The sequence below is a fragment of the Cloeon dipterum genome, chromosome 2 (assembly GCF_949628265.1).
Source record: "Cloeon dipterum chromosome 2, ieCloDipt1.1, whole genome shotgun sequence".
Lineage (NCBI taxonomy): Eukaryota > Metazoa > Arthropoda > Insecta > Ephemeroptera > Baetidae > Cloeon > Cloeon dipterum.
Genome location: NC_088787.1, coordinates 16207172 through 16219664, shown reverse-complemented (window position 1 = coordinate 16219664; position 12493 = coordinate 16207172). Strand labels below are relative to the sequence as shown.

Here is a 12493-nt window from a genome sequence, read left to right as displayed (position 1 = left end):
ACACACAGCTGTTGGCACGACCGAGGAGATTTTCCAGTGCAGCGTCAGCCAGAATTAGTCGGCGCAAAGCAGTCCGTCCGTGTGTGTTTCGGCTTTTTGTCGTCGAGCTCCTTGTATTCTGCCGAGTGCATACCTAAGCAAGTAGTGGAGCCGACGGCGGCAAACTCAATCAGGGCCGGCGGCGGAAAAATTAGGCGAACTCAGAGGGCGTGCGGTGCGCGGCGGCAGCAGGCGGAAAGGAGTGAATTATTAAGCCAGACTGCTGCGCGCCGCGTTAAACATTTATCCGAGGCATTGCTTTTTGGCATTGCCACTTCCGAGGGGCTCCCGAGTTGAATTTTGAAATCGAGTTTCAGACGATGGCGGGGGCGGAAATTAGAGACCTGGGGAGTGCGCAGCATTTCGCCAGAGCTTTGTTATGCCAGCCGTTTTACTTATCAAAAAATCATAAACTCGCATCCAAAAGGTGCGCTCTGCAACTGCCACGACCGGACCCGTGCTTTGTCCAGCGAGTTGAAAGCAGAGAGTGCTTTAATAATTTTGCCTTAATTACGGAAGCAAATGAGATGGATGTTATGCTGAGATGATTTTAGAGGTGGAAATCCGTGCATTTCGTGTAATGAACAATGAAATCTGTGATTTTTACTAATTTATCCACGTGAGTTTGTTAGAAAAATTTCCCAAATTCGTAAATTTGTAACATCCTATATGTTTATAATATAGTGAATTGTGTACATCGCAGAAAGTAGTTAACTGTTTTCCACTGCTGGCAGAACAACACATCACATCTCCCCGCAGTTGTTTGCCTGTTCATCATTCTCATTTTGTAGGTTAACTACTGATGATGAGGAAATGCAGCTTTACAGGTAGAAACAAGTGCTTTCTATTACAGAGAGCATGTATTTATTGTCTCCTTACATTCAATCATGGCTTGTCAATCCTGTTAAAGAATTGAAAGAACTCTTTTCATTTAATTATTTTTTTTTAATTTGCGTGTTATTGCTTTCTAAACTCCTGCATAATATGCAAGAGTATCGAGACTTTTACATTTTTGGACAAAACTGAGAGAGCACGTTTGACACTTTGACCTCACAACTAATTTTAACAACCACAAATGCTTTTTTGAGGAATCCTGCTTAGTGTAATAATGGAACAAATAGCAAAATTATTTCAGCTTTTATGCACGTTTTCAACAGAATAATTTAACCTATTTAATCAAATTAATGGAGTTACTGAACTAAAGTATTAATTGGATATCCGTAATTTTCTCTATTTTATCTAAAGAGGTTGAACTTTTTTTCGGCCTTGTGATTTAAATTGAATCAAAATGTTAAAGCCTTGCATAAAGTTGCCTGATATTATAAAGCAAAAGAAAATGAGCCTGTTTATAGAGGTTTGGCAGTTTTTACTTGGTTTCAATTGTGTTTCAAATGTCTTAACATTGTATGATTCATGCTTAATTTGATGTTCCAACACAAAGAAAAATATTTAACCGTTTCATTTTCACAGTCCCAACGAAACCGAAAAAACCGAATCATTTCCCTTTACCAATTAATTGCTCAGGAAACGATTTCAACAGTAAAATCACGAGAAACTGTAATAAAACTGACACACACATGCTTTCACAGTCATGGCCAAGAGGGAGATACCATCCATTCGTCGCTATAACGAGGTGCATTTAATAAGAGTGGGCGGGCACCGGCGTCGGGTATAAAAAAAGGCAATTTTCATTATCACAGGTGAGCACCCTCGATTCTCCCACTCTTTCGCCTCGACAGGGAACGCAATTAGCGCTAATTAAATCTAGGACGGCTGATGAGTTTGCCAGAACAGGCTGAATCAGTGGCCGGTCCGTAGGGCGGTGTTTGATTATCTTGATTGCGGTGTCGGGGTGCTTTGCGCGCTGATGGATGGACGGATAGATGGATGGATGGATGGTCCGGGCCACCAGCAAGTCTCTCGCGTGTTCGCGTTGTTTGCCGGAATAAGCACACGCATATACAGCGGCCCCACAGGTGCCATTCATAAGTAAAAACGCGCGCGGGCCACATTTCCATACGCGCGGTTGTCATTGTCAAAAGGCACTTTGCGCAGCGGCACGTCGCCTCTTAGCGTTTTCAAATCACGTTTGCAATAGCGAGAAGGACAGAAAGAGCGAACGCGAAAATATGACTCTCCGGCGTGTCTCGCCGCTTGTTGGTTGCCGCGTTTTATTAAAATTTCAACCCGGCTGGCGTGGCGACTGGCGAGGGGAGTTCAGCCAGCTTGTGCGGACGGACACACGCGTTTCTAATATTATTTGCATTTTATGCCGACGCTGATGCATTTCGCAGCTGCCGATGGACCGGCGTCGTAAAGTGTGTGCCTCTGTGCTGTGTTTCCGCGAGACTCGATCAATTTTGATTTGGATTCAGACCGGGATTTTGCACTAAAAAGCAAAAGACGGTGGCTGCTTGTGCATGTGGCATGCGCTACATGATATTGCGGCCAGGTTGTCTCGACTCTTGCTGAAAATGGCACATCTTTGCAGTCAAGTCTGGTCAACTCTAATATGAACAAAAAGATACAAATTTTTTGATATCCTTTTTTATAATGATTTTTAATCGTTATTGCACTAGTATTATGATATTATTGATTTTTTATACTCATTTTCTTTTAACTTAACAAGAAGAAACCTTTTTCATGCAGCGTAGGGGATTTACTTTGTAGTACTGAAAGTTAGACGGTTTAATATTATGTATCTTTAAGATCTAGCTTACTTGGTCCTCTTATTTACCAGAAATATCGCCCTGTCTCATACGCCTTAGATTTTTTCTCTTAAAATTGTAACTATAGTAGCATGACGATAAAAACTAATGCGCATTACACAATTTATTTTATAAAAGAACAATTTTTTACAACTGTCGTTTAAGCACTAACAACAACGCACATTTTCAAAATCACTGTAGTTTTAAAGTATTTTTCTTCATTTTAAAATGAAGTTCATTGCGAAGTGCAAAATAATTTTTAAACGCAATATTTCCACTGAAATTTCAACGGGTGAGTTTGCGAATATAGTTCTTGGATGGTAAAATAACTGTTGGCTAACGATTAAATACAACATTCAGCCAAGTTTATGCACATGTAAAAACCACACACTGCGGTCTGCGGGTCCATAAAAGAAAACTCGTTATAAGGCAAAAGAGAGAGAGAGGCGCGCACGTGGGCACTTACGGCGAAATTTGCGTGGGCAAGAAGCACCTTGCGGGTAATCACTGTCAATGGGCAACGGGGGTTGGTTTTCTGGGAGCACCCGCCGGCCGGTCTGGCTGGAATCGCGGCCTGCTCACTCACAAAAGCAGCAGGTGCAGATTATAGATGATGAGGAAATAGTGCCTTTGTGCTAATGACGTTCCATTCTCTGGCAAGATAATCCCCGCGCCGCGCCGCTGCTCCGTGTTGCACCATTATTTGACCAGAGCCTTTTAATGGCGGCCGTGAATGCCGCCACACGTATTCCGCCTCGATTATTGTTTCAATTTCATTATTCACGGACGTGTGGTGAAATCCTAATCAGACTGCAGTTGTTTTGCGTGTCACTCGCCTGTTTTATTCGCGAGCACCGGAATTTTTGAGCCTGGACGCGGCATTAAAAACGGTCTCGTTTTAGTGTTATGGAGCAGAGGTGAGTTGAAAGTGGATTAACCGCAGATTGCAAAAGCTGCGGAAAGTGCTGAAAGGCTAATTTTCTGCCAGGAGCAGGGCAGCCCAGCCCAGCCCAGCCGACTGACTTTCGTGGAATAAAAGTTAGCTAGCCATCGGTGCAGGGCTCAGCAAATTGAGGTGGGCGTAGAAGGTTTCCAGGTAAAAAGTAACGTTTTAAATTGTATAACAAAGGGGACAGCTTCCTACTTTTTGTTTCTATAACTTTTACCGAAAAAGCATTCAATTAGTCTACAGTTAGTACAAATTAAATTCAATAATTTAACAATAGTTTACAAGCTGTAAAAATTAGTAAAAATACTTTGTGGCTAAGAATTAAATAAAAGAAACTCCTTGTTAAAAAATGCGACAAAAACGCTGTTGATTGCAAACTAAAGGGATTTACTTACCCTGTAACCTCCAAGGTGGCGGACGACGCAGGTGAACGTGGCGTCCCTGCCAAGGGGCACGGTCAGGTTCAAGATGGGCTCGGCAAATTCAGGCTGGAAAGCAACACCTGTGGACAGAAAGAACAGTTCGTCAATTTGCAGTTGGCAATTAACGGTTTAATAAGTCGGTGGGCGTCAGCAGCACTACGTGGCTAGCGTGCTGAGATTAAATTCGTCAATCGGAGCGTGAGAAAATCTGCGAGAGCGCGCTTCTCGCTGAATAAAAGGCGATTTGGCGCTCGCTGCAACTTTTTTCATAAAAGAGAGGACGGTAATATGATAAAAAGCAGGCCGTGTGTCAGTGAAGTTTGAAAATTGAAAAGTTTTTATCCTCTGAGAGAAAGAGAGAAAGCGAAGTGTCAAAAGAAGGCGAACGAGCGAGAGAGCGAGCGGCGCCGCGCACGCGAGAATATTCAAAAGATTAAAACACTGCGAGCAGCCAAGGTGACACACACAATTGAGTTGCCAGCCAGCCAGCTAGCAGCTTCGTTATCTGCGTGCCCCGGCCTCTTTCAATCCAACAGCCTGCATTTTCGGACTGCTTTTTTTGGTTTGAGGAAAGACTCTGGCTGTCAATCAGGCGCAAACGAGATTAATGCCCAGGCTGGCAGTTATTCTTGAGTCATTTGGCTGGCAAACAGCACCCTTTTGGCCGAATCCGCCGCCCCCACTGCTGTCTGGCCGTCTTCCAAGCGACACACACTCGCCATATTTAAGAGCAGAAAGGAGCCGGCGCGAGCACAAATCTCGAATAAGTCACCGAGTTAAACGGGGCTGAATTATTTTACGGCCAGGATTATTTAATAAAGGAGCAGCGAATAATTCATTCTCATTTGCGTCCCACTGTTCGTCGGCCAAGAATCGCGAACGTGACGCAGCCAGCGGGTGGTTTTCCCTGCACGTGTCGCGTTTCTTCGTCTCTTCGCTCGGCTGCAAGTGATGCAAAAAAATTAATCCCGATTGGGAGCCGCTTTTATGCGCGCACACACACGATCCTTTACTGGCGCGACGAGCGCATAAACCCGTCGTTTTCGTCCTTCTATAACAGACTGAAAATTGCCAGTCTTGTTGCAAGGCGTTTTACAACCGCTCGAATTAAAGTTTACAAAGGCATGACTCGTTGAATGAGATGTCAGTTCTCGCTGATAAAAACTGGTACATATCTTGGCACCGTTCGACATGTACATTTTAACAGCTGTCTCGAGTCATGCCAGTGGAAATTTTGTCCTTTACTGCCACAGCATTAGCAAGTCGGATAAAGAAGGTAATAAATTTCAGAAAAATTTAAACATTGCGAATAAAAAATTCAGAGATAGCTCACAAAAAGTATAAAATGAATGGAGTTGAAAATTTAGTTTTTCCTTCGAGTCTGGTATTTGCTTTTGGACCTTTTAAAACTGCGGTAGAATCCATATTAAGCATCTAAATTTTCTGTGATGACCCTTAAATAACCTCTCTCAAAACGGTATTTATTTTGTAGCATTAAATAAATATGTCCTCCAAAACCCATATTTTCCAGGCAGATTTCAAGTCATTTTTTAAATCTTTGTTTGTAGAGGGAGGAAAAATATCGAACTAATGATATTTTGTTTATTTTTTTAATACAAACCTCCCACTAATGAATCATGGAATTTCTAGTTTTTTATTATGCATATTTCAATTTAACTGTCCATTTAATCTAAAAAAGATGTTTTAACTAACTTTAAAATTGAGCTCTCTTGGGTAGGAACGATTGCTTGGAGTAGAGGATAAATTAACTGTTTAAAATGGCTTCAAAGCATTTTTTGACTAGTCCAAAGTCCCTACAATTTTTTCTTGTCATAAATCCTCAACTCTACAATGAGCACTCAAATAGTAAAACTGAAAGGATATTTTTATGAAACACGCGATCAATGTATTTAACGAGAAATTCGCTGTGTAGCAAAAATGAACATCCGTGTGCAATCTGTAAAATCCGCGGGCTTTTCCGCGTCACACACATTTCATTGAAAGTTGTGCTGCGGAGCGAGTTGCAAACGTTTCCATTATTGAGTATTGTGTTTGCACGTCGCGGTCATTATTTACGCGGCACGGATTAAGTCACGAGCGGGACGGCAGGTGGTCCGCAATAATGGCGACACACATTGCTCAGCCAGCGGAACACGAAGCAGCAGAAAGCAGCGGGACAAAAGATGCACGGCTGCAATCTTTTAATAACAAACGCCGAGCCGAATGGATTAAACGCGAAGTTTGAGCGCGAAAAAAGAAACACGGCATGCTTGCTTGCGACGCCAGTGCAAATATTCCCAGAATGCGGAATGCAGTGTGCGAGCAAATCGCTGCAGGGCAAGTTCCTTTCAGTGGCGCAATCACGAGCAGGGCAAATATTGGACTCTGCAGACGCGGTTGACCCATCCGAGCACCCTCTGCTCTCGGCTCTTCAATGGCCGCACGCGATTTGTGCAAGTAAAATGGCCATGAATAATAAATGCAGCTAACGATTCGCTGCGTCTGCAATTTCGATTGCGCTGGTGTGCTTTGCAACTTAATACCAATCCAATCAGCGGCATGCTGATTGTACGGGAGGAGAAAATACCCTTGCTTGCTTAGTGAATCTCTTCGATTCTGGTAAATTGTTTTGCTTGCATATTATGGTTCAATTGATGTTATCTTTATATTTGTTGTCACTCGTAAGGGACCCAATAAGACAGCGTAATGAATTTTTGAAAGGGTTGACAAGTGCGTGTTTTGACCAATTATAATATTATTATTAAAAATGACAATCATGAATCTAGCTTTGAGTTGGAGTGATACGATTTTGACGCCAAGAAAGAAGAAGATACATTTGAATTTTATCAAGAAAACAACAAAATGCAAAATATCTCCTCATCCATTAATTTTGCAGCATTATAAGTCAACAACTTGTCACGATGAAGAACTAAAATTTCTGCTACTCTTGTTTGATTTTTAGTCATTCTTAACTGTCAGGGGTGACAAAAGAATATTTTGGTGTGTTGTAAAATCTACGGCTGTATGCAAATTGAGTACCAACAAAAGCTCTACAATATCACCATAATTAATGGAAAATTTCACGGAATGGCCAATTTAATTTTTCCTATATTTTTACTAATGTCAATCTGTTCATTGACTCTCCATATATAGTTTTGATTTAATCAAAAGGTACTAGATGAAAAACTTTACCATTTTTATAAAAGATTAATCAAGCGGCAAACCAGAGGTCATTGTTGATTTGCAAAGATATATATGAGCATTTCCCTTGTGACCGAATATTCGCCGGCAAATAAATTCAATTACGGTCGCGTTTGGATAGCAAATAGCATGAGACGGAGATGCATCAAGTTAGATATTATTCGCTGGCTCTGCGCCACCGAAGGCTGTGTGCCAATATCGATATGGCCGCGCGCGCGATCGGGAGCATACGGCGGCGACTCCATTCTTTCCTCGCCAACCGAGCACACAACAGATGAGAAAAACAAGCTGCGAGCCAACAAAGGCCTCATCATTTCTTTTCAGCTGCTCATCCTCACCAGCCGCGCGCCCGCGCGCGTCTTGATCAGAAATCACTCATTTTTAATTGTGCAGCCAGTATTCGCTGGTCTCGCTTTTTCGCAGAAAATCAAGCGTAGCGCTGTCTCATTAACAAAATGAACTGGCGCGATTGTGCATTGTGCGGGATGGAGAATGGCGAATGGAAAGGAGCGGGAGGTATTACAATAAGGGGCGATTTTCTTTATGTCGTCACAATAAGCTCTCGAAAAGTGAACATTTGGCTCCATTGTCTGTCCGATCTTCACTCAGCAGACGCTCGCGTTAACTCGGGTGCGTGGAAACACGAAAATGTTCTCAAGTCACAGAAAAAGCTCTACCAGTCATATAATTCTAGTATTTCATTCATTATTGGTTCTCTTAAAAAGAAAGCCGCTTTGATGAATTTGAAGAGGATTACAACATCTCGGTAGTTTTTGCAGATGCTGATTATGGTCTGCGATATAAACTGCTCACTGAGGAATTTTTTTCATAAGCAGATTTCATTTCGCCTGATTTCTATGATCTTAAATGCGCAGACTTTTAATTTAACTCTCTGTAGATTTGCCATGTTTTGCAATCTTAATGCTTCTTAATAGAAAAAAACATGATTATTTATTTCATTCTATGATATGCTAGTTTACAGATGTCCATTGAATGAAATGATACACAGTAGGAAATGCGCAGAAACTATCAAATTTTTTAAACTACACGAAAGAAAGGATGATGTATGCAACCTGCGTGACACCAAAGTGATGCGTGGCTGCATAATTCAATATTTTTTGTTTTAAATTTTATGATTTTTTTTCTTGAATTCTTGTTTCGGTCCAAGCAATTAAAAATGGATTTTGTTTAGCTGGCTGTATTGCTGATTAGGCCTAAGGGATTGTGCTCTTACACAACATCTCAATAGTGCGGGAATGGTTCAAAAGCTGGAATCATTGAATATTTAACAGACACAACTTCACTCTCTGTACAATGTGGAAACGTTATAAATGATTTTGTCCTTAAAACTCTTCAATTTACACTATAACAATTTGTTAGTCACCTATCCTCTTAAAGTGGCACATGGAGTAAAAAGTAAAGCTGTTTGCATAATCTGTTAACAGTTAAAATTAAATCTTGGTCGTGTCATTTTTAAATAGAAGCAAAACAACTACATCTATTCTTGAGAGCAAATTTCCTCTCAAAACAACCCTGAAATCAACAAGGTTGATGTCGTGTTATGCAATTACCTCTCAAGAACTCCATCTTTATTTAATCAAAAATGCTCATAACCAGGACATCTAGTCAACTTCACCACATCCATTTAACAGCTCCATTCTAGGCTTTATTACGACGGCTGAAAACGCTTTGCCAACAACCCGGCTGGCAATTAATCTGGCCTAAAATTGCATGGAAACCAGCACACAACAATCCTGTTTTACGGCCGCCTAAATTGACGAAACCATCTCGCTCTCCCCCATATGCAACCGACGAAACTGGGTTTTTGCCGGCGGCGACAGCGAACAGACGCCGAAAATAGGGCAGCGGCAAAAATTTCTTAGCAACAGCAGCAGCTTTCCAGCGGCCAATCCATCAAGATCACCATGCACACGCGGAGGAGCAAACAAAAAGCATCATTTGCAAATAGCACGAGAGGAGGCGAGCGGCGACGGCGATATCCATCTGCTGGGTGGTAAGTGCATTTCTTTATTGCGAGAGAGAGAGAGAGAGAGAGAGCTGCTTGCTGGCTGTTTATTTCGAACAAAGGCCGGCGCACGCTTTGTTATGGTGGTGCGACGCCAGCCAGCCAGCCAGCCAGCTCTTGCAATCCAGTTGGCGGCTAATGCTCTCGTTGTCCGGCCGGCGGACAGAGATGGTGACAAACTCGCCAGCCCGGCCCTTATCACGGCCAGCAATCATATCTTTGAAGTGGTTCGCCGCTTCCAGATAAAATTTAAGCCGAAATAGGAAAAACACCACGTGGTGGCGGCGACGGCGCTAGGAGAAAAGAAGTCGTGCCTGGAGAGTGGAGGAGGGAACTAGTTTTGTGTTCCATTAGCAAGATTGGGCGGCTCTCCACAAAAACCAAGGCAACAAGCAAGCAAATTCCCTTATAGAGTGGCGGAGCGCGCTTTTTTCTTTTTTATTTCGCCGTCTCCGGAATAAGACGCGCCGGGCGGACCAATTTAATTTCGTAACAAGCAGAAGCAGCGAAGAGATGAAGGAGAGCGAGAGAGAGGAAGACACACATTTGCAAATGATTAATATGCAGGGCGGGCGGCAATCCTTTTGATATCACTCAATTTCGAGGGCGCTGAAAAGAAGCTTTTACAGCAAGCAACATAAAGGCCGATTCAATTAGGTGCCAATAGAAGGCGGAGGAGGCCGGCTCGGCAAAGCCTCTTACCCAATTTTGCATACTTTTGGTCGGAATAATAAACACGCACGAAGGTATGTGGGACTTCTCTTTCGGCAAAGAACCAAGAATTGCCAAAAACGACGACGCTCGAGGAAATAAGCAAGTTAGTTGAACACTTGATTTTTCAACCGCCTCTCACTTTGAATCAATTTACCAACTTGAAATCCTTCGAGAGAAGAAATCAAACCATTGCTTTGAGATACTCTGAATTTTCCTTCAACACTCTGAATAAATAAATTATTTTCGCCTAATTTATATTTCCCTTTGACGTTTACCATAAAATTTGTTTGATCCCCTTTCATCAATGATTGCCCAAGGCAAGAAACAAAATCGATGACATTTTATTTCGGTTAGACGATAGTAGTGACAAAATCTAGCACATTTTTCCTGTGTGAAGTTTAGGGGAGAAATATAAATTTAGCGTAAGTATCAATTGCATGATTTTTTGATAAGTATTCAATAAGAAACACAAGTTTTTAGTGCAGAATCGTACCAAGTTTATTTCTGAAGTAATAAAATTAATGTCCGTCCCTAGTTATAAGATACGCATCTAAATTTTAATAGATAATTTATTTTTACGACTTGTGACAAAGTTACACAGAAACCAATGTCTTGAAAGAGTCAGTTTCCTGCTTCACGGAAGATTTTAATCTCCACTAGACAACGCTCGAGACAGAGTTCAGCGGTGTAAGCAAATAAGAAATACTCCATAAGATCCAAAACCGCTTTTGCAGGAAAACCAACACAGTATGAAGCTGAAGGTCTGCAGCAGGCGACGAAAGGTCGACGGTATGAGAGAGTGACATATATATTAAAACAGTCTGGGTCGGCGAAACCGCGCGCGTCCTGACTTGCTTGTTGTTAATTAGAGGGTTGTTTGAGAGGTGTCGGACCAAAGGGCGAAAGAGGAGACGACGTGAGAGGGCGAGGAGAAGCCTCTAATCAGGCCTCGAGAGGCCCGCCTGCTAATTACACGCCTCATTGCGTCGCCATTCAATTGCCCACCTCAGTGGCGATAGAGTGCTCTAGTCTACCCGCCGAGCACGCGGTGATTGAGCTTAATTTCGGTGGCGATCGTCTGAAGCAGCCGCTCTTTAATCATCTGTTGCTCTTTCGCACCATTAAATTTTGCGTAAGTACCAAGTTTTTTATCGAGGCTCTTTAACTTTTGCCGGCGCAGGCAGTCTCTTCAATCGCGCCGGAGAGTGATTTTCCTCCTCACTGCGCGAATAATCAAACAGTGAATAAGGCTGTTTCAGCATTATGGAGACCTTTTTCGGTGTTCACTTTTCCGCATTAGTACAGAAATTTCCTACTCGACCAGCAACTGAAACTAGTTTGAATGTATATGTGTAAAAATAAACAGCTAGTTTTACACTGAGGAAGCTGCATTTAATTTCAACTGAAAACTTATGACATCCTCGAGTGCTTCTGCCTTTATTGGCTACTAAATCAACAATTATTAAAGTGTCAAAAGCACAAATAAAATGTTACCATTGCTCTCTTTAAAAAATTGAAAAGCAAATTTTCGGAGGCGAACATCAAACAATGAGAATCAAAAGCGCAGTGAGTAATGAATTTTGCTCGCAACGTTCGAATTTGTTAATCAAATAATTAACAGCGAGACAAATTTAATTAATTTGGAGCTGTTGGTGGTGCAAACAAATAATCCGGGTGGGTGTGAGAGGCACTTGAAAAATAACACAATTTCATCACCCCACTCGCGCAGGCCGGCCACCTACATTTGGCCTGACTCGCACAATCAGCAAAGTGGAAATATTTCCATTTTTGGCGGCGCCCGGGAGCGATTAATTTGCATCGGCTGCACCGCCACTGGGCTTAATTAATTTGCTTGATGCAAATCCAGCAGCGTCCGCGCGCTGTTTATTTGAAGTCACGTTTGAGTGCGTTCGCTGCATCGGGCCACATTAATAAACCGTGCCGGCGAGCATCCATTTCACGTGTGTATGTACGTAATCATTTGAAATAATGCAGTCGCCGTTGCCGGCACGTTTTTTTCACTCCAGCATCGTGTTGCAGTATTCCAACAGATGTGCTGTATCTGTGTTATTATAATTGTCACACCAGGATACGCGCGGACTTTTATCTGTCTGCCTGTTTTATTTCGTGTTCCATATCGCGACTCTCGCGAAATGACGTATTATGGAGCTTTCAAATTAACTCGTGCGGATGCACTAAAAGTAGTGTAGTGCACAACTCGCGCGCTGACACACATTATTCGCAAATGTATGCTGGCAGTACACTCTGTGTGCATCCACAAAGTGGCTCAGCGTGCAACCCTTTTATTTGATTTTAATTGAGATACAACTTTGTAATAAATGCCGCTGTTTGGCGAAGAAATAAATGCAAACAGTTTACAGTCGCACTGTTCGCTCACTCTCGTTTATTCGCGACTCTCTCGCGGGACCAGAAC

At 42.3% G+C, this 12493-nt stretch overlaps 1 protein-coding gene across 2 annotated transcripts in view; it reads right to left on the bottom strand.

The window, feature by feature from the left end:
- The window catches only part of LOC135935637 (lachesin-like), a 102708-nt gene that overhangs the window by 27578 nt on the left and 62637 nt on the right, over positions 1-12493 (bottom strand). For both annotated transcript variants that reach the window (XM_065478116.1, XM_065478117.1), the window contains exon 3: positions 4092-4198. In XM_065478116.1, coding sequence (XP_065334188.1) covers positions 4092-4198 — 107 coding nt within the window. The remainder of the gene's footprint in view (positions 1-4091; positions 4199-12493) is intronic.